We start from the raw sequence: 20,888 nt of genomic DNA, 5'->3' as shown, positions 1-20,888 counted from the left end.
CGCCCGTCGGCGGTCCGCGGTACTTTTCTTCAAGTCTTCCAGATCGTTGATCCTCGGAGTTAAATATCAGCGGACGAAAGCTATGTAACCAGCTAGAAATAATCGCGTTCTCGGACCGCAAATTAGAACGCGCGAACGAAATTCGAAGAAATTAATCCCGATCTTCCCGCCAGAGGGAAGAGAATTTAAATCCGCCCAGTCACCAACCCTCGACGCAGGGAAACGTCGGAGGTTGGAGAACCACGATGGCGGGGGAGAAGCTAGCAACGGCCCCGGCGAAATGCGATAAAGTTGGCGTAGAGGTAATTTGAGTATAAAGTTTTATTCGCAATAATTTAGCCGCGCGGACGCGGGGTCGAGGGCAGAATCGGGTAAGTAGAGGAGGCAGAAGGGAGAAGCGCGCTCTCGATATCTCTCTCTTTCTCGCCAGGCACAGGGGAAGCGTGCGGGTGTGCGGGTCATATATTTGATGGGATACTTGGCATAAAGTCGTGCATAAAAGTAATGCCGACATTAAAGTTTGCGGTTCCAGAGACGTGGCACGAACCCATCGCCCACGCTCTCCTGTTCTCTCGGAACGTCGCCGCGATATGCAGCTACGATTTTCCTGGTCGTCACGGGATCGCGGAGGAAAAGGGGATGGGGAAAAGGGGAACGCAAACTTCTATCATCGAAGCCGGGCCTGTGTGTAACACTCGTACGCGTCTGTTATTATTCCCGCGCGGTCACTCTATCGGTTTATTAGAAATAAATTCCGCCCGATATAAAGAGCCATTCGGCGTCGTTATCGACGACGTATTCGAGACGTATATAGTCGCCGGGCGCGCTCGAACAACCTCGACGATTTACGCGCCCCGTCGTCATTCGCCCCGTTATCCAAAAAATACGTGTTTTTCGAAAGTTTCCTCGCAGTCGTAAAAAAACGCGGGACAAAAGGTAGAAACTGTGACACACGGAGAGAGAAACGCGACGCAGCTTTTCGTCTACTATATTCTCGTCTCTAGCGCGTCCGTGGCGCGATATATAATTTCAGAGAACGAATGATTTATCTCGTCCTTCTTGTTCTTCAAATTTCCAAGTACAATCCCGAGATTTAAGCGGCATGCGGCTGCGACATTCGCATACTTAAAGCGAACGGCAAGGAAGCTTGACTCTGGGGTGGGAGATGGCACTTCGGGGTAGGTAGCGAAGCAGTTTAGTTCAGGAGTGGCCGTTGGGGAACGATCTGACGGCGCCAGGGGAGGCATAGCTTCTTCCCACGTGGCACTCTCGACACGGCTCTACCCTCATAATTCTACCAAGCCTTCCTCAGAGAGGCGCCACCTCCAAGAGGTTTCTCTGTTAGGCGTCGTAATCGTGAGAGCGAAGGAGAATGTCGTTACGTGACGTTCGCGGAAATTTCCCTTCCTCTCATCCCTCTCGAGAAGAAGATCGGGGAGACCATCTCTTCTTCTCCCTACTCTCTCTTGCACACGAACGAAAACCACCGCATGATTTTACGGCGACGAACCTGGAAAGCACCGAGATGGCGAGCTCGCAAATCCGCGCCGAGATGCGAGCGGGAATTTAACTTTACGATGCGCGACGATTGAACGCAAGGTTCAGGCCAAGATTGAAGCGGCGGAAACATGCGCGATTACGAGTGCGATTTCATCGCGGGATTAAAACAAACGCGATCTTTAATGGCTGAGTCACGCGGCGGGTTGTGTAAAAGATCGATCGCGATCAAATTTCTTACGTCGCGTAAATACACAATTGGACGACACTTTGTTTTCTCGCGATATCAATGATACCGTACGCTCGCAATTTATCAGCTTCAAGCGTGGAAGCTTAATTATATAGATGTAAGAAGTAAGGTCGCGAAATCTGTGTTGGAACCGTCTCGCGCCGCAGATCGCAACGAGAATCGCACGGGGAAAAGCACAGAAGAAAGGGCACACTCAATGATTAGATGAAGTACCGGAAAGGTAGGGGAAAGGGAGGAAAAAGAAGGGAGAAGAGAAGAACAAGAGCGGACAATCGAGCACGAAGGGAGAAACACTGTTGTATAGCGTCAGGAAAATGTTGGGGTTACGTAGTACGAACTTCGTTCTCATCCACTCGTTTCTCTATTTTCCCGGCAACCTCTGTCCATAAAAGACTCTCGCTCTTTCCCTCATACTCCGCACTTAGTGGTACTCCCTGTTTTTCGCGGGATCGATACAATCTCTCCCTTTCAAAAATAATAGTTTTTTTTCTTTGAAGAATCGAATGTCTCGCGAACAAAACCTCACTGATCACTCTCGTCCCGGAAGAATCTTTTCCCGAGATATTAATGATTCTCCGTGACGATGTCTTGTCAGATCTGACGTAATAAATTTTTGATCGTAACATCGCGAGAACGATAATGCGATAACGTAACGCGATTGACTTGCGCAAAAAAAAAAACACGATTAGTCTTCGGTGAATTGCCTCATCCCCCGTCCGGTGGCATAGAAAATTACTTGCCGGTTGCACCGATATTTAGCAATGCATCGATAACGAGCGCGTTCATAGAGGCTTACGTTAATTAGAGCGCCGAGATGCGCGAATGAATTTTAAGGCGAAAGCGTAGCTCGCATTCGCATTCGCGCGTTCGTCGTACAAGAAGCGCGCTCGTGTCGCAACGGTTCGCGTATCATCTGTATCGCGATACAATCTGCACCTGTTGTGGCAAAAGGACCTACCTCCCTTCCTTCCTTCGTACACGTCGTTGCATTTATTAGATCGTCGATTACGTTCATTATGCCGCGCGAGCGAAATCGTTACGTGCCGTTTCGCGGAAGCCACGCGTCTGATTTTCATCATTCAAGAAATACCGCTCGCGTTTCACTCGCGGAGAAAGAATAACGCATCGCTGGTTATGTACAGCGAATGAACGTTTTTATCAGATTTTTACGAAATGCCATGACGTCTTTTTCCAAGAAAAACATTTTTCTCATTAATATTTTTCTTAAATTCTCCTTACCTTATTTACCTTGTTTATATAATGATTCCGGGAGAAAGAAAATAAACCAGGTTTTATTTTAAATCAAAAAGATAGAAATATAAGTGTGAACCATTTATTAATATTTATATTCCTTTTTTAAAAAAGATATGTAAAGTTGATACTCGCATATATCGAACTTTATTGTTGTCGTTTTTCCGCGATGCTCATTCGCTGTCAAGATTCGCGTTGTGCGTTATATTCGTAGCATCGAGAGGCTGTCATCTCGAGGGTTAGCAGTTTGACAGTTTGTTCAAAATAAAATTAAATAAAATAATAATATTAGTTTTAAATAATATGTTGTAATACTTAAAACTCGATTAATATTTTTGACAGTTATCAGCTGATTTCTGTCAAAAAATATTAATCGCGGATAAAGTATTATATAACATATTATTTCAAATATATTATTTTATTTTATTTTATTTTGAACAAACTGTTAAACTACTAATCCTCGTAATGACAGCCTCGATGCTACAAATATAACGTATAATGCGAATCGAAACAGTCAATCAGCATCTCGGAAAAGATACAACAATACTTGCGAGAATCGACTTACAATTAATATACTTTTTTTTAGAAAGGGATGTTATATGTAATATTTTAAATTCGATTAATATTTTTGTTCAATTATCAGTTGATTTTTGTAAAAATTATTAATCGCGAATAAGATATAACATATTATATATAAAACATATTAATATTTTAATATTTTCATACATATTATATACATCCCCATTATCGCTATAGAAATGTTATAAAATAAACAATTCCTCACTCACCGATACATGCAATAGCGGAGTTGTAGTACACAGCACATTGATCTGAAAACAAAATATTCAAATTATGTATATACATATGTGTGTGTCGAATATCTCAAACAATGCAGTTTAGAAAAAATGTTTGATTTTGCATACCTCACAGTTGCCCCGATGTCGCCCGACGCCTCCCCGGGCATCCTCCTCCTCTCTTGGTCGATCGTCATTGCTCCTTCGTAGCACTCGCGAAAACACGAATAATTACGATCGCCCGACACTTTACACGACACTCCCGACACTCCCGACACGACACGTGAATCGCACTGTGTATCACAATGCTACCTGTAACAAATAAAATACATACATATTAGAATAATCTTATTATTTCGCATTATAACATACACAATATAAATATGTAAACTAGAATTAACGATAAATATATCCACGGATCGCAACACATTCGCGCGCGCGAAAACAGATTAAGTTGGGTTATGTTGGCGAGAGATTTTGCATCGAATTTTTCGCGAAATATGCGTTTCGAACAATTACGCCTACATATTAACGTTGAAATTATGATATGCGATTGATAAATATTACAATACAAAGGTTCGAAATCGTTTCTAACGATTATGCTTACTAATTAATCAAAGCGGGACGAAGCTCGAACTGCCTGATACTCGCGGCGTTTCGGTAATGGCCGCTATTCTACAAACATCGGCAACTTCACTCTAATAGCGCGCGCGCGATACTATATACATGACTTAATATTATAATAATATTAATTAATTAAAACTCGAAGGAGACTCGTTCGAAAAGATATAGCTTTAGAAAGAAAAAATATTAATCGAGAATAAGGTATTATAACATTATTTACAACATACTATTTTATAACTTTTACCATATTATTATTGTAAAATTTAATTAGCAAATTATAACATACACAATATAAATATAAATATATAAGCTAGAATATTTAATTAGCAAATTTTCGTTTTATTAATATTTTTTTTATAGAAATCAGCTGATTAAAGCGTTAATTTGCTAATTAATTTTTAAAATAATAATATGTTTTAAATAAAATATGTTATAATACTTTAAACTCGATTAATATTTTTTGACAGAAATTAACTGAGATAACTATTAGTTTAATATTAACTATTAGTTTTTTAAAAATATCATTTTTTTAATACAAAACCGAAGAATGGCGCGCGCGTAGCGTATATAAAATACACGTTGTTTATATTATTTTTATTTTCGTACAGAAATTATCTTGAAAATAACCAGCTCTTGTATATTAATTAATAATTAATACGTGTAAAACGACAAGGAAAATAATAACGGGTCAATTAAGTTATCGAAAAACACGATAGGACGATTAATTATTACAGGTGTGGAACTTCCACACATGTGGGGTGCGACGCGCGATAACTCAGTCAGTTTAGGATCGTTGGTACCCCGGCCACCCCAGAGTCTAACCTTGATAAGGATCGCTGCTAATTGTTGCGAATTGGCGAAGGTGGCGAACGAACGAACGAGGGAGGTTGGGCAACAGGTGTCATCTGATTGATCGCCGTTGCTCGCACCCCCACGATTACCTAGCCCACAAACACATCCACGGCAGAAACGAAGGACTTAATGTCGATCCATTACGTACTGGCCCATCCCAACGAGGAATCGTTGACCTGACGCGCTCCAAAGTGCATTACGGAATGAAAAAGGACGATCGTTGAAAAAGAACGAGACTGCGACCACGTGTATCGCGTATGCTATTCCTACTATGAATCGTTTCGTCCAGAGATGTACATTTTTAGAAGCAATAGACTTTTATAGCTCTTTCAAATAGAAAAAAAACGAGACTAACTATAATTCGTACAGCCGAAAAATCTGATAAGTCCGTGAAAATTTGAAATACATTATTATAAACAATTTCTCTTAGGATTTTCAAATACTTTACAGTTGTCAAAATGCCGTTTCAAGCTATAAGCATCTTGAAAAATGGAGTCGGTCGATTCGTCACTAGACCGCGCGCGTTACGACGAGACCGCCCTGCGAGAGCAAAAAGTCGGCCGTAACTCGCGGCGAAAGCGTTAAATCATCCAAGGTCGAAAGGACGTGTACCGGGCGACTCGGCTCGCGCGAGACGCTTCGCGGCGAGTCGCGCGCGCGTGGAATTAATAGCGCGCTGCCGTGAATATTCGACGCGGTAATTGATACCGACGTCGAGAGAGCGGCTGACCATTGAAACCGCACGCGCAATATATCACGGATAATAAGCGGCCGGTGCACGCATGCCCCTCTTGTTCACGACGAGGGTGGAGAGAAGGGGAAGAACGTGAATCGAGATGGCCGCGGCGCCGCTTCGTTACAACGTCGACGGCGAGTCCTCCTTCGATTCGAGGACTTACGAGACGCGACGCGGCAAGATTCCGCAAAGTCACCCGCTCGCTATCCGAAGGTAGCGAGACCGACGGCGAACAATGGCCTCGTGTCTCCTGGCGCGCACACTCGCGGTAGGTAGGTCTAGGTAGACGTCAGAAGAGAATGATCGTGCGCGAAGTGACCCGCGTAATCGTAATTAATCATCGTGTAATCCGTGACTCGCGGATCGGTATCGCGCGGGGCGGCTACGCACCGGGTTATCGTCGAGCGGACGTTGGGCTCGCGTTCTAAGCGGCAATGTCGGGATTTATGATCGGCCGTGATGGAACTGGAATGAACAATCGTTACTTTTGTCGAGGCAGCTCGTTCATTCCGCATCGAACGCTCTAATAGACGCTCTCGTCGAGGCAGCAAAGAGATCGCTTTCAGGAGGAATAATCTCCGCGAGATATGAGATGTCTTGAAAAATAAGATGCAACAAACATCGATATTCGTTTGAGACTTTTTCCGCGTTAAATAGCTCGGATGATATCCGAATTAGCAATCCGAACGGCTGATTGTTCGATATCTCGATCACCGCTTTATCATCGCGTGAAGAATCGAGCGTCCTCGACGGGAAGATCTTGTCTCGTAACAATGCCTCATCGTCGATCTCGAAAGGCGAATCGTTCCGCGTCTAAGGGATTCGGAATTAACAATACTTTATGTTACTTTATTGTTGCGCTATATGAAGTCACCGTGTATTAATAGATGCAGCAGATGCATCTGCCCCGAAAGCGTTCTCAATGAGATCCAAATCGGCGGACGCCGTCGCGCGATTTATTATCAGCTGACGTATATAATCTATTCGGATTTTTATCCGAGAAAAAAAGATAGACGCGTCTCTCAATGACATGGCGATTTTGCTTACGACGTGCTTGACCTATTGTTCACAGGATCGTGAGGAACAAGGCGGCCGAGAAGGCGAAACACGCGCATCAGCAACAGCAAGCGCAGCAGCAGCAAGGTCAGCAGCAAGGTCAGCCGGGCTCGGGCGGTTCCGTGTCGGTGATAGCACACGCACCTGCGACAGCGGCAGGCCATCCCGCTGCCACCGCACCCAACGCCTACAGCATCAGTGGCATCCTGGGCATCCCGACGCATCACCAGGATCCGAATGGCAATAGCATCAAGAGGAAACGCAGCGTCGACGGTGAGTCACTCGCAAATCTTCTCGCTCGTGTCACTGACCTCGGCTTCTTTTGCGCTCCTATCCTTCTCTTCATATGCTTCGTCATCGTGTAATATTATTTAATACCGAGTACGTTTATCATCGGCAACGAGATCGTTTTAGATGTCGAATTGCAACTGAACTTGCAGAAATCTTAAACAGCACGGTACGAAAGTATTGCGTGAAGGAATGAAATATCGTTATTAATATCGCGAGTATTAAATCGAAAAGTAGCGAGCTCATCTCGTAACACGATTCAATAGTTAAGACGGTATGGTTGTACGTGAGAGAAAAAAACAAAATCGACATGGCTCTCCTCTAAATTAACATATATTTTTCAACATAATTAAATGTTGCACTTTATTAAAACTGACATAAAGTTGATTTGCTTAAACGGTTTTTTTATTAGAAATCTACAAAGCAATTTGTTACCTTTTTTGCAGCTTGGTAAATTAATTGCACGCGCTTATATGCTAAACCAGCTTGTATCGTGATTTCTAAAAATTTGAAAGTTTTTTCCTGCAATTTTTTGGCATAAATTACATAGTTAATTTAAATAGTGGTGTTATAGCAGAGTATTTTTTTATAACTATTTTATAATTATTAAAACTGCGATATTGAATTTTTTTGATAGCAGTTTTTATAATGCAAATATCCATATGGATGTACATTTTTATTTTAAACTTTTAGAGACTAAAACTCAAAAACAAAATGGTATCTTTCCAGTCTCGTGTTCAGTGAGACGTCGCAATAACTTGTCGCGTATGAAAATTAGTGATAATTGCGCGATACGCAAGTTTTAAGTAAGAAATACGATAGCATCGTCGTCACGACCCAGTAAATCGACGTGAGTCGGTTTACACGTCAGGGGCGCAGACAATGGAGAAGTTGAACAATTTCGGAAAGACTCAGACGTTAATATTACGGTGACGTTCGCAAGAACCTCCAGCATCAATTTGCGCGCGCTCTTATTGTCTTGTTCCCCGAGCATTCTCCAAATTTTCGTTGCTTTATTTAGTCGCGGAACAAAGGTTCGCGAATAATATTCCACTCAATTGTGATGTCTACTAAAATCAGAAATACGCAGAGGTAGAATGGAGGAGGGATTCGTTTACGATTTAATGACAAACACGAATCCCGTTACAAATGATTCATTATGACTCGTTTATACCGAGTACAAACAACTTCTTAAAATAACATCGAGCTATAATAATTCAAGCGACGATTGGAAACAGACGATGTGCAAAATAGAGCATAACGAGCATTATCTGCACGACGAGCATTTGTCTATCGGGACAAATGTTTTGAGCCGGGATATTTTCTAGTCGTACGCGTTTCTCGTTTACGGACGATCGAGAGCCACTTGGAGGCACTCGTTGCGCCCCAAGCGAACGAACCAAGATTAGCCGCATAACGCAGCAAGGTTATCAGTCAAACGTCGCCGAGCACGTGTTGCGATTCATTCTGCTGTCATTGCGTGAATAACGCGGCCCGAAATATTCTTGACACGTGCCGCGTACACGTGACCGACTACGTCGTTTTAGCTTCGCGAGAGAGAAGGAGAAAGAGAAAGAAAATAAAATATTTTTGGTACCGATCTCTTACATCTCGATCTCGACATTCACAAGGTGCGAAAATATAATGATCGGGAAGGAAAAGAAAAGCGCGAGAAGCAAAAAAGAAAAAAATACGCTCTCTTCCGATATTCGGAAACGCTAGAATTCTCCATCTCTCTACCTGTGTCACCGGAGACTATTAGGCTAATACGATTCGCCGTGATTCCGCGGAACAGACGTAATTCTATTCCGCGGCAAAACGTACACGTCGACAAAAACCGCGCGTAAGCTCGATCAAAATTCCGCGAGCGCGCGTGTTTCGCGACGAAATTCCAGTATATCGATTCGAACGCTTGGGCTATAATGTGTGCGCGCGTATGTGTTTGCGTGTGTGTATGTATGCCGATGGATACACGGGTAATTCAATATAATCGGATTATGAGAGCGGCGATATACGCGGCCGCAAAAGCGGTCGCGTCCGCGGCGAAAGCACTCAATGTTTTGCGAGCGCGCGCTCTCGCGCCGAGAGGAGGGTAGAGCTGTACGTATTAGATTATAAACTTCACAGACCACAGGCGGCTCTTCTATCTCGGGCCCCGGCGACACATTAGCCTCCCTGTCCCCCGGGGAGACTATCGGCGTGCACGTAACATGTTGTACGCGTGTACCGCCTAACTGTCTGGAATTTCAACGAGCGTTCCTCCGCTGCCTTCGCTGCCGCCAGAACGTAAAAATCGACCGCAAGTGCTCAAATTTAATGAAACGCTCTTCGGTCAGAAAGAGAGAAAGAGAGAGGGCTCGAGAAAAAACTGTGTTACAGAGCGCGTCCAATCCTATCTCGACTCTCTTCGACTCGAGTCGCTACTTTGCAGCGACTGAGTCGGATTAAAAGATTTTTTTAATAAGAGTTGTGACATGGAGATGATTTTTGATTATTCAATCTGCCGTATAACAGGCAAACTTTTGATCGAATTTGAAACGTAATGTTTAAAGAGAAAACAAAAATCCACACAAATTAACTTTATGTTGACAGAAAAAAATCGCATGTTTTAGAATTGTGCAATTTTTCAAATAAACATTTTATTCTGTATTTTTTGAATTAATAAACATTTTGGTCATGTTTTGTATCCCTATGAAAAAAAACGTCATACATTTATGCTGGTATTTTACTGGATTAATAAATAATTTATTGATGAATTTGAATACACAATTTTGGATAATTATAAAATTATTTGAACAATATATATTGCAAATATTTATTTTTCATAAATAAATAATTAAGAACAAAATCATCATTATTAAATTTTTCCGCGCTTTTTTCTAAACTCTTATAAAAGACACTTTAAATCGAACGTGACTCGAGATTAAGAGTATTTGTCGTACGTTGTTTGAATCGATTATTTTTAACCATACAAACGCTAAAGATATACACGTTGAAGAAATCTTCTGTGGATGTTTCCGCAATTTGAGACTCGTCGGTCGAGAAAAATCGGTCCTGGCGCGACGACATTATTTATACCTTGGACGAACGAGCCAAGACATATCCGTGCCCAAAGTTTCCCGGAGCTTATTACGAATTTACGAACGGCCTCTCGAGGGAAGCGTTGCAATCTATCGGGGCTGTTTGTTGTCGCGTTACATCTGCGCGCTTCTGGCCCCATGCAGAATCCCAGAACCCGGCGTGTCCTACCCTATACATCCCCCCTGGACGTTAGGGGACACACCGCGGGGTCCAGATTCGCCCTAGAGTCCATTATTACCCGTGTATTGTATTGCTTAACATTGACTCAATTGCTTTCGAATAACGCGAATGAGAGAGAGAGTGTCTGTGTGCTCGCTAGCGCAAGCGCTCGTGCTTTGCCCTCTCGAGCATCAATCGAATTATTCGATTTACTGCTCTTTTTAAGGGGGAATGCACTGACCTTCCTTCCGCGCGACATATAATTCATTCGCTGTCAAATCTGTCGAGGACCAGCTATGATTTCGACTTTCCGAAACTCGCAAACTTCGATTTTTATATTACGCCTCGTCAAACGATATGGTAATTTCATCGTAGCGTACAACCGAGAAAAATAAGAGTATATGTACAAATTTCAAATATATCAGTTTAAGATTGAGCTAAAAAAGATTTTTTTTATAATTTTCATTCTTTGGCATATTATTTTATATCGATGAACAAAGTAAAAACGACGATTCTTGGCACAATAAAACCGATAGCCGATGAACGATTTCATCAACTCATCAGCCGAAATACTCGCACATAAAGCGGAATAGCGACATTTCCAGGAAGCGCCCTAAACTTTAGCAAAACCGAGCCGCGATACGCATTTGCACGCCGCGGCGCGGCCGCGATTAACTCGGTCGATCGAATCGTAAAATTCGAGCGGGACTGGGGAGGAGAGAGATTCAGGGAGATCGCTGCCGCGTTTGAAACGAGGGTTTTATAGCGGTCCAGGAACAAACCCTACCGCTCGAATGGTCGTCGACCGTCGCTCTCTCGGCCGGCCGGACAATCACAACTTGACAGGGTGGTTTAACGAGCCCTATGCTAGGCGCCCCCTGCTCCTGCCCACCTTCCCACCCCCGGTCGTCCCACCCTCGGATGGTCATTTAATTATTCGAGATACCCCAGAACGTTGGACCATCTACCCCCACCGCCAGCGACGTTACGTCCGTACTGTCATTCTCTCTCCTCCTTCCTCTAGCTCGTCCATCCCTGTAGCTCTCACCGGTCGGTTCCGTTCTCGATCTCCATCCCCGGCAAGGATTCGCGATGCCCGCCCGTTCCCTCCCTCGGCACCGGAATAACGACACACTCGTCCCACGTGCTTGTCCCTATATTAAACCGCCGGGACGGCCGGGAGATAATAAAGACATATAATAGAATCGAAATTGTTTCTCTATCTATCAATGCCATACGCCGTCTACGCGCGAGCCGCGTCCACTCGACAGATTCAATTTAGTTTTGGCCAGCCACGTTTAATTTGTGTCTTGATTCGTGGGTTAATACAAGAGGCCGACCGCGTATCGGATCGGTTCGCGCGCGCGCGTGTGTGTGTGTCAGTGAACCGCTGTACATGCAATCGCACCGGTCGATCCATTTTTCCTCATTCATTTCGAAATTATCAAATTCGAGATACTGACAGAAATGGCATTCGTCGGGCATTTTGCTCGAATATCGGAATCGCGACAGCCTCCGTCGTGTTGAGTGAGAATATAAGCTGCCATAAAAAAAATTAAATTAAAAAAGAATGTAAATTGTTCTTTTAAAAATGCAACTCTTGGAATGATTACAGACGATAATCGTGACCTGAACGACCATGCGGAGAACGACTTGAAGAGGCAAAGAAACAACTACAACGGCGATCAATTGTATTCAAACGTGAGTAAAGTCGACGAAATTCTTTTTAAGCCGCGATACGGTTTGATAAGTAATTTCTTACTTCCAAGGGCATTGAACCGCGTAGCAAACTACCTATACAGGTAATTGAAATTAAATCAGATCGCAATTTCGAGCGTAGGTCAAGCCCAAGTATATATAGCATACCTCGATTAAAACGCCCTAATCAATCAAAAGCGAGCGGAAGTTCTATAGAATCTCCGCATAACTCTCGGGTAGTCGGTTGCGGTAATCGCGGGACCGAGTCAAGCTCGACCCCGAACTACAACATCCAAGTCAATCTTGGCACTTGTTCTCGGATGTCCCTCCAACTCGCGAACTTCGACTTCAGGTTCCGCCGTCTGTGTTGCAGCTGTGGTCGAGTAAATGGAGCATCAAGGACGAGCACAAGCTCCTGAGCGAACTCGGCGGCGGTGGCGGCGGCGGGGGCGGCGGTGGTACAAACGGTGGTGGAAACAACGGCGGCGGAGGTGGTGGCAGCAACGGCGGCGGCGGCGGTGGAGGTGGCGGAGGTGGTGGCGGTTACTACGAACACAGCGGATTCCCCGGGAATGCTATTGCCACCTCCGCCGAGCTGTACGACTCCCTGGGCACCATCAGCACGATGACGCAGGCGCAAACGCCCCATCTTTACACTCCGCCCATAGGGGGCACCATAGGTGAGCGTTCCCTATCTTTTCACCCTCCGGCACCCTCCGACAACCCCCATCCCTGTCAGCGTGGCCTCTTTCTCTTTATCTATCTATCTGTCTGTCTCTCTCGCTCTCTCTTTCTCTCTCTACCGTTCCTCCCCTCGCACAGATATCCTGGACAGTGTGTGCGCCACAACCTCTTGTACGTAATGTCATATACCGAGTCCACCACTTCCCTCCGTTTTCAATCCCCTCCTCTTCATTCCCAAAGACTCTTCTCTCTCTTTATTTTTTTCCCCTCCCTCATCTCGTCTCCTCCCTGTACGCTTATTATTGCGGCTTACGTCTTGCTTTGCATACCCATATCGGCTAAATACATGGCTTTAATAATGCATGAGCTGTGCCGAGCAGCGGCAGAAGAGGTGGCGGGAAGCTCCACACGGTGGTTCGGCGTTTTCAGCTTTAGGGAATAGCGCTCTCAGCCGTCTCTTTCTCTCTCTCTCTCTCTCTCTCTTTTTATTTTATACACTATCTCTTTTTTTATCAAAATAGTACAGTCGGGGTTTCTTGTTCGCGGATTTATCTTTCACCTTTCTCGCCTATCTCCTCCTATCACGTACATATCTATTTACTCTTTCTCTTTCTTTATTTTCATTCTTCCACTCTTCATCTCGCTCTTTACTTTTCTTGCGCCGTTTAAAGGCGGTCGATCAACGGCGGAACGTATACGGACGGTACGAGCTATTGAAAAGTAACCGGTACACAACACACACGAGCGGAACTTTCTCCGATGGAGCACGTGTTGCGAGCAACTCGGTCACGCCGCGTCGCGTCGCGCCACGCCGCGAATTCTCTCCGATCGTTGCTTTTCGGAATGGACGAAGCGAGGCGTGTAACGGCAGCTTCATCTCATGAAATTCAATCGAGGATCTTCACCCCCCGGATCGAAAGATTTTTGAAGGACGACATAAACGGTCCAAGTCGCGATCGCACAACTTGCTGCCCCGCCGTTAATATGTAATAGTATCGCGAAGTAAAGTGATTGTGCGCGAAAGTACTTGGACTCTTTTCGATTGAACGTTACATACGAAGAGAAACTAGTTGCTACTATATGCAAGTATCCTCTCTTTCGCGCTATCCTTTATAATAATTCTCGCGAAGAATCTCTGAGAATCTCTACGTTTTTTTTTTCGCGACCGACCTTTAAACGTTCCGCCTTGGTCGTTCGTCGACGATACGAAAATCGCAATAACGGAAAAATGGGGATCCCTTAATAGCAGGTGGTACTTTGACGCCGCTCGCGCCACTGACGATGCAAGAACTAAAATTGAGCCAAACATTGGACGGGGCTAACATGTCTCCTTACCACACCACCGGTGAGTTCGCCACCTCTTTAGTTCTCTATATGGTCTCGCGCCGAGTCATGTACACCTGTTTCGCTGAGCATAAGATTTTATTGAGCCTCTCTCGGATATGCGCGTGTCCAACTAATATATATGTCCACGTCTCAAGTGTGTTAAACCAGTGTCGAGTGTTAACCGCGAGATTAAACGCGGTATCTTCCTTTCTCTCCGTAAAGATCCTCCTATTATCCATCAGCTGTATCTTATGTCCGACGAATCAAAGTCACATGCATTTTATTATCTATTTTCTTAGCTATATCATTTTATTTTTACATTCGAGCCGAATAAAAAAATGCATTCTTAATTCTTGCTCACACGCGTTACGCGGATTTTCTATCACTTCAAGATTAAAATGTACATTGATTTAAACATCATACAGTCAGGAAGAAGTGAAAAAATTGAAAGATTTAAATACAAAAAATATTGATTGAAATATATATGGCATTTCGGAATAATCAAGATCCGGATCCCAGACTTTTTTCCTCAATTCCATCTCACCGAAACAGTTTAATTAAGCTTTAGACGTAAGGCGCTGATCGTTAGCTAGTGCTTGACTCGAATGTCGTGTTGTGTTGTGCATGGCCATAGCAGAGAGCAGTACCGTGGCAGTATCGTATGTCGGGGTGGGGGCCGGTGGGGGCGAGCAAAGTCCCCCGATTTCGTTGCAGAACGAGACAAACGCCACCCCCGCGGCCCCCAACACCCCCGGAGGGAATCCCGGACTGACGGTCTTGCAGCCGCCAGTTTCTCAGCCCCAGGTAGCCTCTGCGATACCGCCGTACTCGACGATGCTTCCAAGTTTCGGACACTACGCCACCGGTGAGTACAATCAGAAACCACTGCTTGCTTAATCGTCTGTCAAGGACAAGCGCGCTCGTATACCCTTCGGGGGTTGAACCGGGCCGGGTGGTACATTCGGAGGGTAAGTCAGAGCTCTTTCTCAGAGGAGCGCTGATTTACCAGTTCGAGGCGGTCCAGCAATTTTGCCCGGAAGGACAACGGTTTCTGTCCGAGAGACAATCGCGTACCAATGGAGGATACAATGACAACACATTTTTCCTTTTAGTAGATGTGCACATATAATCGAAATAATATATTCTCCTCTTATTTGTGCGGTATTTTGCGAGCTAAAATATATAATTGTGTTTTTTTATTTACTTTATCGTTAATATTTCTCCAAAGAAAAATTGTTGTTACTACGTTGCTTAAATGCTAATTGTATTATCTCGAGGAATAGTAATAAGCAGCACTGTTACAAGTGCCGTGTATTTTTTAATTACTCTGTTAAAGTCAAGTTGCCGCGCTAGAGTCTAAATTAATCCTTATTACTGGCGCACTTTCGCGCGCGAGCGTAGCCACAAGATTAGTTTCGGAAATTAATTGAGACAGATTAACATAACGCGTTGAGAGAACTGTTGGAGAAACTGTTGAAACTGTCTGTCGACCTTATCTGTCAACACGCGCTAATCAGCTTATCGTCGGCTTTTGTTTAGGTGGCGGCGATTACGCGTACAGCGCTGCGTACTCCCAGTACTCGAGTGCACCTTATAGCGGCTACGGTTATGGAGCAGCGACAAGCGGGTTGCTCAGTAAGTAAACAGTGAGTATGAGTACCGATTAGATTAGGGATGAATCGAATGTACGAAAAAACACGGCAGCTGCAGAATTTTTTTTTCTCTCCCGGACCAGCGCTGTCGATTATGCAATTTTTCGGAGATACCCCTCCTCTCGACGAGAATTATATTTGGCAATTACGCGCGAGTCGCGGATTACAATTCAAATTCGTGTCAGATAACATCGAGCTACCAGTTCCATGCATCGCATAATACGGCTCCGATTCAATCCTTCGTAACGCACGAGATTGCGCGAGATTGCACTACGCAAAGATCGCGATATCCTCTCCCTCCTCCTTTACTAGATATGTAGAGAAGAAACGCGCGCGTGCAGAGAGAAGCGAATAGAATAATAAACCGCTTTTTCTCTCTCCCTGTATATCGGACATGCGATACACAACTAATCCGTAACACGTAACGCAGATCCGCTCGCGATATCGCAACGCGGTCTCTCGCTCCCCTTCCACGCTCAACTTATATTCTTTCTCGTTCCCGATATTCCACGCGAGCGTTACGTGAGGCGCTATAATTAAACGCGAAAATTAGATAGGTGTGCACCGCGGAAAGCAATTAATTTCATTTTAATTCCGCGCGCGGGAAAACGTCGTTGCAGAGGAAAAACGCCTGAATATGCAACGCTCTAAATTGCGCACGAGACGAGAGAAATTTAGATGCGCGCAAACGTAAACAAGGGCGTGCGCGTTTCACGAGTACGTTAATTGTAAATCCCGCGGAATTAAAAAAAAAACACGACAGGGATTCACTATCGCCGCGGAAATACATTGAGCAGGGATATATAGACTATTGACACAAAAAGAAAGAGACTCGCAGATTCTATCCGCGACGAACGTGAAATCGTCTAATCTTGTTCCAGACTCCACGTACTACTATTGCAACGGAGACACGTCCACCCACACATCGCAGCAGGGTGGCGGTGGTTGCACCGGTGGTGGTCCGGAGAGCAGCGCTGACGTGGCCAGTCGTTCGCCCCTGGCGGCGACCAGGGCCAGCAGCGGGGCTAGCGCGGCCTCGCCGACCGGAAGCGCGTGCACCAAGCCGGACCACACCTCCGTCACGCCGACAGACCTTTATCTCGCTTGATGGTCGAACCGCGCAAATATCGGGGGGAACGGCCTCTGGCCGAGTGTCCTCCCGGCGATCGGCGGGGAGGCGGCGGGTTCGGGCGCCATATCACGAAGAGACACCACGTCAAAATTAAGCAATGATCTCTGATTTAATCGCGAAATCGGGAAAACGCGCGGTGGAAGGTTCGCATGTAAAATCTATTGATCCGATGGATCGACGGCAGCTGGGGGAAGATCAAAGAAAGCGCGAGGTTGGAAAGATTGGGATGTCGATGAAAAGTGACGAATTCGAGACGTTGAAGAGATTCTAGAATATAGAAATTCTCTGAATCTCTCGTCGCGTTGAACGCGGAGGATGGGCTTGAGAATTTTGATCGATAAGCGCGCGATGTGATACCAGGTAAAGTGAACTTGATGTGAGTGACGTCGATCATGTCGATATTGGGGTACCCTCGCGTTGCCACTGTTTCCCGCCGCTATATAAATATCCGTCACCTGCATTTTATTTATTTCCGCGATTCGAAGAAACAATCATCGATCGATCGACTTCATAAATTAATTGGCCGACAATTGGCGGTGACGCGAGTGGATCTCGAAGAGCCGATCGCGTCGAAAACGACATCGCCGCGGCTCTCTGGACAGAGCACGCGGTGATAGGTAGTTTAATTTAATGATCCTCAGTTAGCGTAATTTCCGCGCGATGGTCCACGCGAGAACGCGTTTACGTTAGCAAGACGTAGCCGCCGCGACCATGTAAATATATATAAATTGAACATATATAAATAAGAATACAAAAAATATATATATATTATATATATATGATCCGTGTAAACAAAAAAAGTCAAGCGCCCCGATGGCACGTTTATTCTCTCCCATAGGCACGACGAACCCCTTCCTCATCCCTTAAGAGTATCGTAGAGTATAACTCGATAAGTTTGAGATTTTTAAATCAAGAGTCGCCGTAACGATCACTACTGTTAAGGATATTATATATATTTTTTGTAGAAACCAAAGACCACACATACACACACATCAACACGCACACACATGCGCGAGTAAAGCCACAAACACATGCACGTACATATGTCACACGTGTACCACGCATGCACGCAGCACGCACAGGCATTGATACACGTAAAACGCGGATAGTCGAACGAACGAGCACAGCGCGCGGCAAAAAAAAGCGTGCCGGTTTTGAGCGGCCTTTCCGCACGGATAAATTACACGCGTAATCGCAAGCGGTGTATATAGGATCGACGTAAAGTCTCTAATTAAAAAAGAAAATAATAAAGATAATTGCGAAAAAAATAAAAGAGATAGCTCTTGAACAATTTTGACATTTAAAGGTGGTATTCTTTCACCCAAATAATTGATTCAAATGCTCGATTCAAATTTTTTTTGTTAAGGTAAGTACACGAATCGCAGCAGGATATCGAGCACTATTGTATGGAGAGCATTCGTATATTCGTGGTAATTAGCGCAAATCGGCGCATGGACATTTCCTCGACGGCCCGGCGATCACGCTCGTTCCTTCGTTCCGTTCGACGCGCTTCCGCTTTGCAGCGGAAGTCGTACTGCTTCCCGCTCGCCGTCGGGCGGAACGCGCCTCGAGAAGATTATCACGAAGGCGCAATTAGCGGCCGGGCGTCGGTGATTTTTAATGAGAAATTACGCTCGCGCGAGAGAGCACGCGCGCGCAGTTTCCCGATTTAATAATCGCGCTAATCATTGACGCCTCGGCAGCGGCACGCGCTACCAATTTCATGCGTCTCGAATTAATTCAGCCAGTCCGCCGCATAAAATGTTGTAGATCGGAAATTGCTTGGCGATACTTAATCCGACAATTTCTAGTCACGCACGCGCGCACACACATATACATACACACATGTACACACAAGTATACTCAAGAAAAAAAAAGTGCGCTAGTGAACAAAATATTGCAATATGTTTGAGGTAAATTCAAAGGCAAGTATCGTCTTACAATGTTAAACACGTCGATGTAAAAGACATATTTTTTGGTTTCAACTCGTTAACGTCGATCCAAAGTGCGCTCGCGAAGTCGAAATTATCGATCCCAGCCAATTGGCTAAATTTCCCGAATCTCTCGCGCGATGTTCCGTCCGTGTCAATCGCCTTTCGCCCGATAATTAGACCGTACTTGCGAGGATCAAACGTTTTCGTCTCCACACCGTCTTTTGCGTTACGCTCTTTAGCAATTTATATTTTGATGAATAAAGGTAATTAGCGATTGTACTTAGCGATTGCAAATGCAATCATTAAATTGCTAATCGAATTAAGGCAAATTGCGATGTTACTTACAATTACAACAATAGCGTGATACGAAGCCGTGCGGGAAGGTAAAAACGTAGATGCAGAAGAAAATATGACGCGAGAGATTGCTACCGTTTCCTTCTTTCGCGCTCTCTGTAAATCCCAATGACACGATATTCTCGGCTCGGTATCGTCGAACGGGAGACACAAATTTTCAGAAAAATTCGAGGAGCGATATTCAACGCGTGCGAACACGAAATGTATGTTTGCATCTTGAGTGCAACCAAAACATCGGCTGGATGATTGCGTCCGATGCTCGGTACGATTTTATCCCGCGATCGATTATTGCGTACTTATACATTGTTACTTTATTGCTATTATCGTAATGACGCTGATTATATATATATAAATTCTTATTCTATTTGCTATTTTCACTATTTTCATTATTTTATCACGATTATTATTATATTATATTATTATTATTATTATATTATTATTATTATTATATCATCATCACACACATCTTTATTATATTATTATTTAATGCCTTTATTATTTATTAATTGTAATGATGACCTATGTGTAATAAGTTTTGCCAAAGAACCCATCGAGAGAGCAATATTATTGCAGTAAACGTTTTTTAGCCTCCATAGGAGAAAAGGCAGTCGATGAAGCACGATTATAATATTGATAAAATTGAGTGTGGAAAAGAGGCAGAGAGATAAACGACTGTGTGCGGCATTCGAGCGATAGGCGAAATACATGAATTTGTCCGCGCAAATTGTAGACTCGCGAATCTCTGTGAGATTTCGACTCGAAGACGCCGCGGCCGCGCATTTTTAACCAAGCACACAATTAATTGTCTCATTTTATTTCATCGTTTTTGTCTCCCGTGTGATATTCTTGTTCCGTGCGCCGCTCTTGCCGAGTCTCGCTGTTGATACTTGCAAACAAAACTCTGTACATCCTTTTTAAATAAATATGAGGTTTATATGAACATAGTCTCTACATTTAATTCTATGACACTTCATCTTCCCTCTTCATCATATACCATATATTTGAAATAAATAAAATATTTATAAAAACTTCACTTCTATGTTTAATTACCTATAAGTTTATCTTTTTTCCATAATACATTGTAAGAAACATTTTAAGATTTAACATTTTATATATATAATCACTCAATGAAATAATTAATTATTGTACTGCAAAAATCAAAAGTTATCTGCAAAAATATCCTTTTAAAAATAATTATGATTAGTTCTCCTTCTTTTTTAAAGTGATTTATCTCCAATTTACAAGTTATCTAGTTATATTAAAGAGAGTTAATTAAAGAGAAAAATTATTTTTTATCCATCACTGTAATATTGTAAAAGATAAACATTAAAGATAAAATAAAATTGTCAATCCTATCTTATCACAAAATTGTATTAGATATAATAAAGTTACGATGGCTATAGATACAATAAAATCTGATTACATACTTAACACATTTTAATTATTTATGACGCATATAAAATCACTGTTTTGATTCACATACATATTAAGCATGATATTTATATCTCTAAAACTGCAAT

General features: G+C 43.7%; 1 protein-coding gene across 11 annotated transcripts in view; it reads left to right on the top strand.

Moving 5' to 3' along the window:
* The window catches only part of Sv (paired box protein shaven), a 176,885-nt gene extending 156,594 nt beyond the window's left edge, over positions 1–20,291 (top strand). For 6 of the 11 annotated variants that reach the window (XM_083052359.1, XM_083052357.1, XM_083052361.1 and 3 more), the window contains 7 exons: positions 7,077–7,333; positions 12,204–12,289; positions 12,660–12,966; positions 14,217–14,315; positions 14,931–15,161; positions 15,836–15,931; positions 16,830–20,291. In XM_083052359.1, coding sequence (XP_082908485.1) covers positions 7,077–7,333; positions 12,204–12,289; positions 12,660–12,966; positions 14,217–14,315; positions 14,931–15,161; positions 15,836–15,931; positions 16,830–17,056 — 1,303 coding nt within the window. In that variant the 3' untranslated portion in view covers positions 17,057–20,291. Of the gene's footprint in view, positions 1–7,076; positions 7,334–12,203; positions 12,290–12,659; positions 12,967–14,216; positions 14,316–14,930; positions 15,162–15,835; positions 15,943–16,829 lie in introns of all 11 variants that reach the window. The other 5 variants (XM_083052362.1, XM_083052367.1, XM_083052364.1 and 2 more) reach the window with 5 other exon arrangements.
* The last annotated feature ends 597 nt before the right edge of the window (positions 20,292–20,888 follow it).

The sequence above is a fragment of the Prenolepis imparis genome, unplaced genomic scaffold, assembly GCF_030444845.1.
Source record: "Prenolepis imparis isolate NDT839.2.m4 unplaced genomic scaffold, iyPreImpa1.0 SCAF_12, whole genome shotgun sequence".
NCBI lineage: Eukaryota > Metazoa > Arthropoda > Insecta > Hymenoptera > Formicidae > Prenolepis > Prenolepis imparis.
Note: the sequence above shows the minus strand (reverse complement) of the source record. Positions and strands in the feature narration are given on the sequence as shown.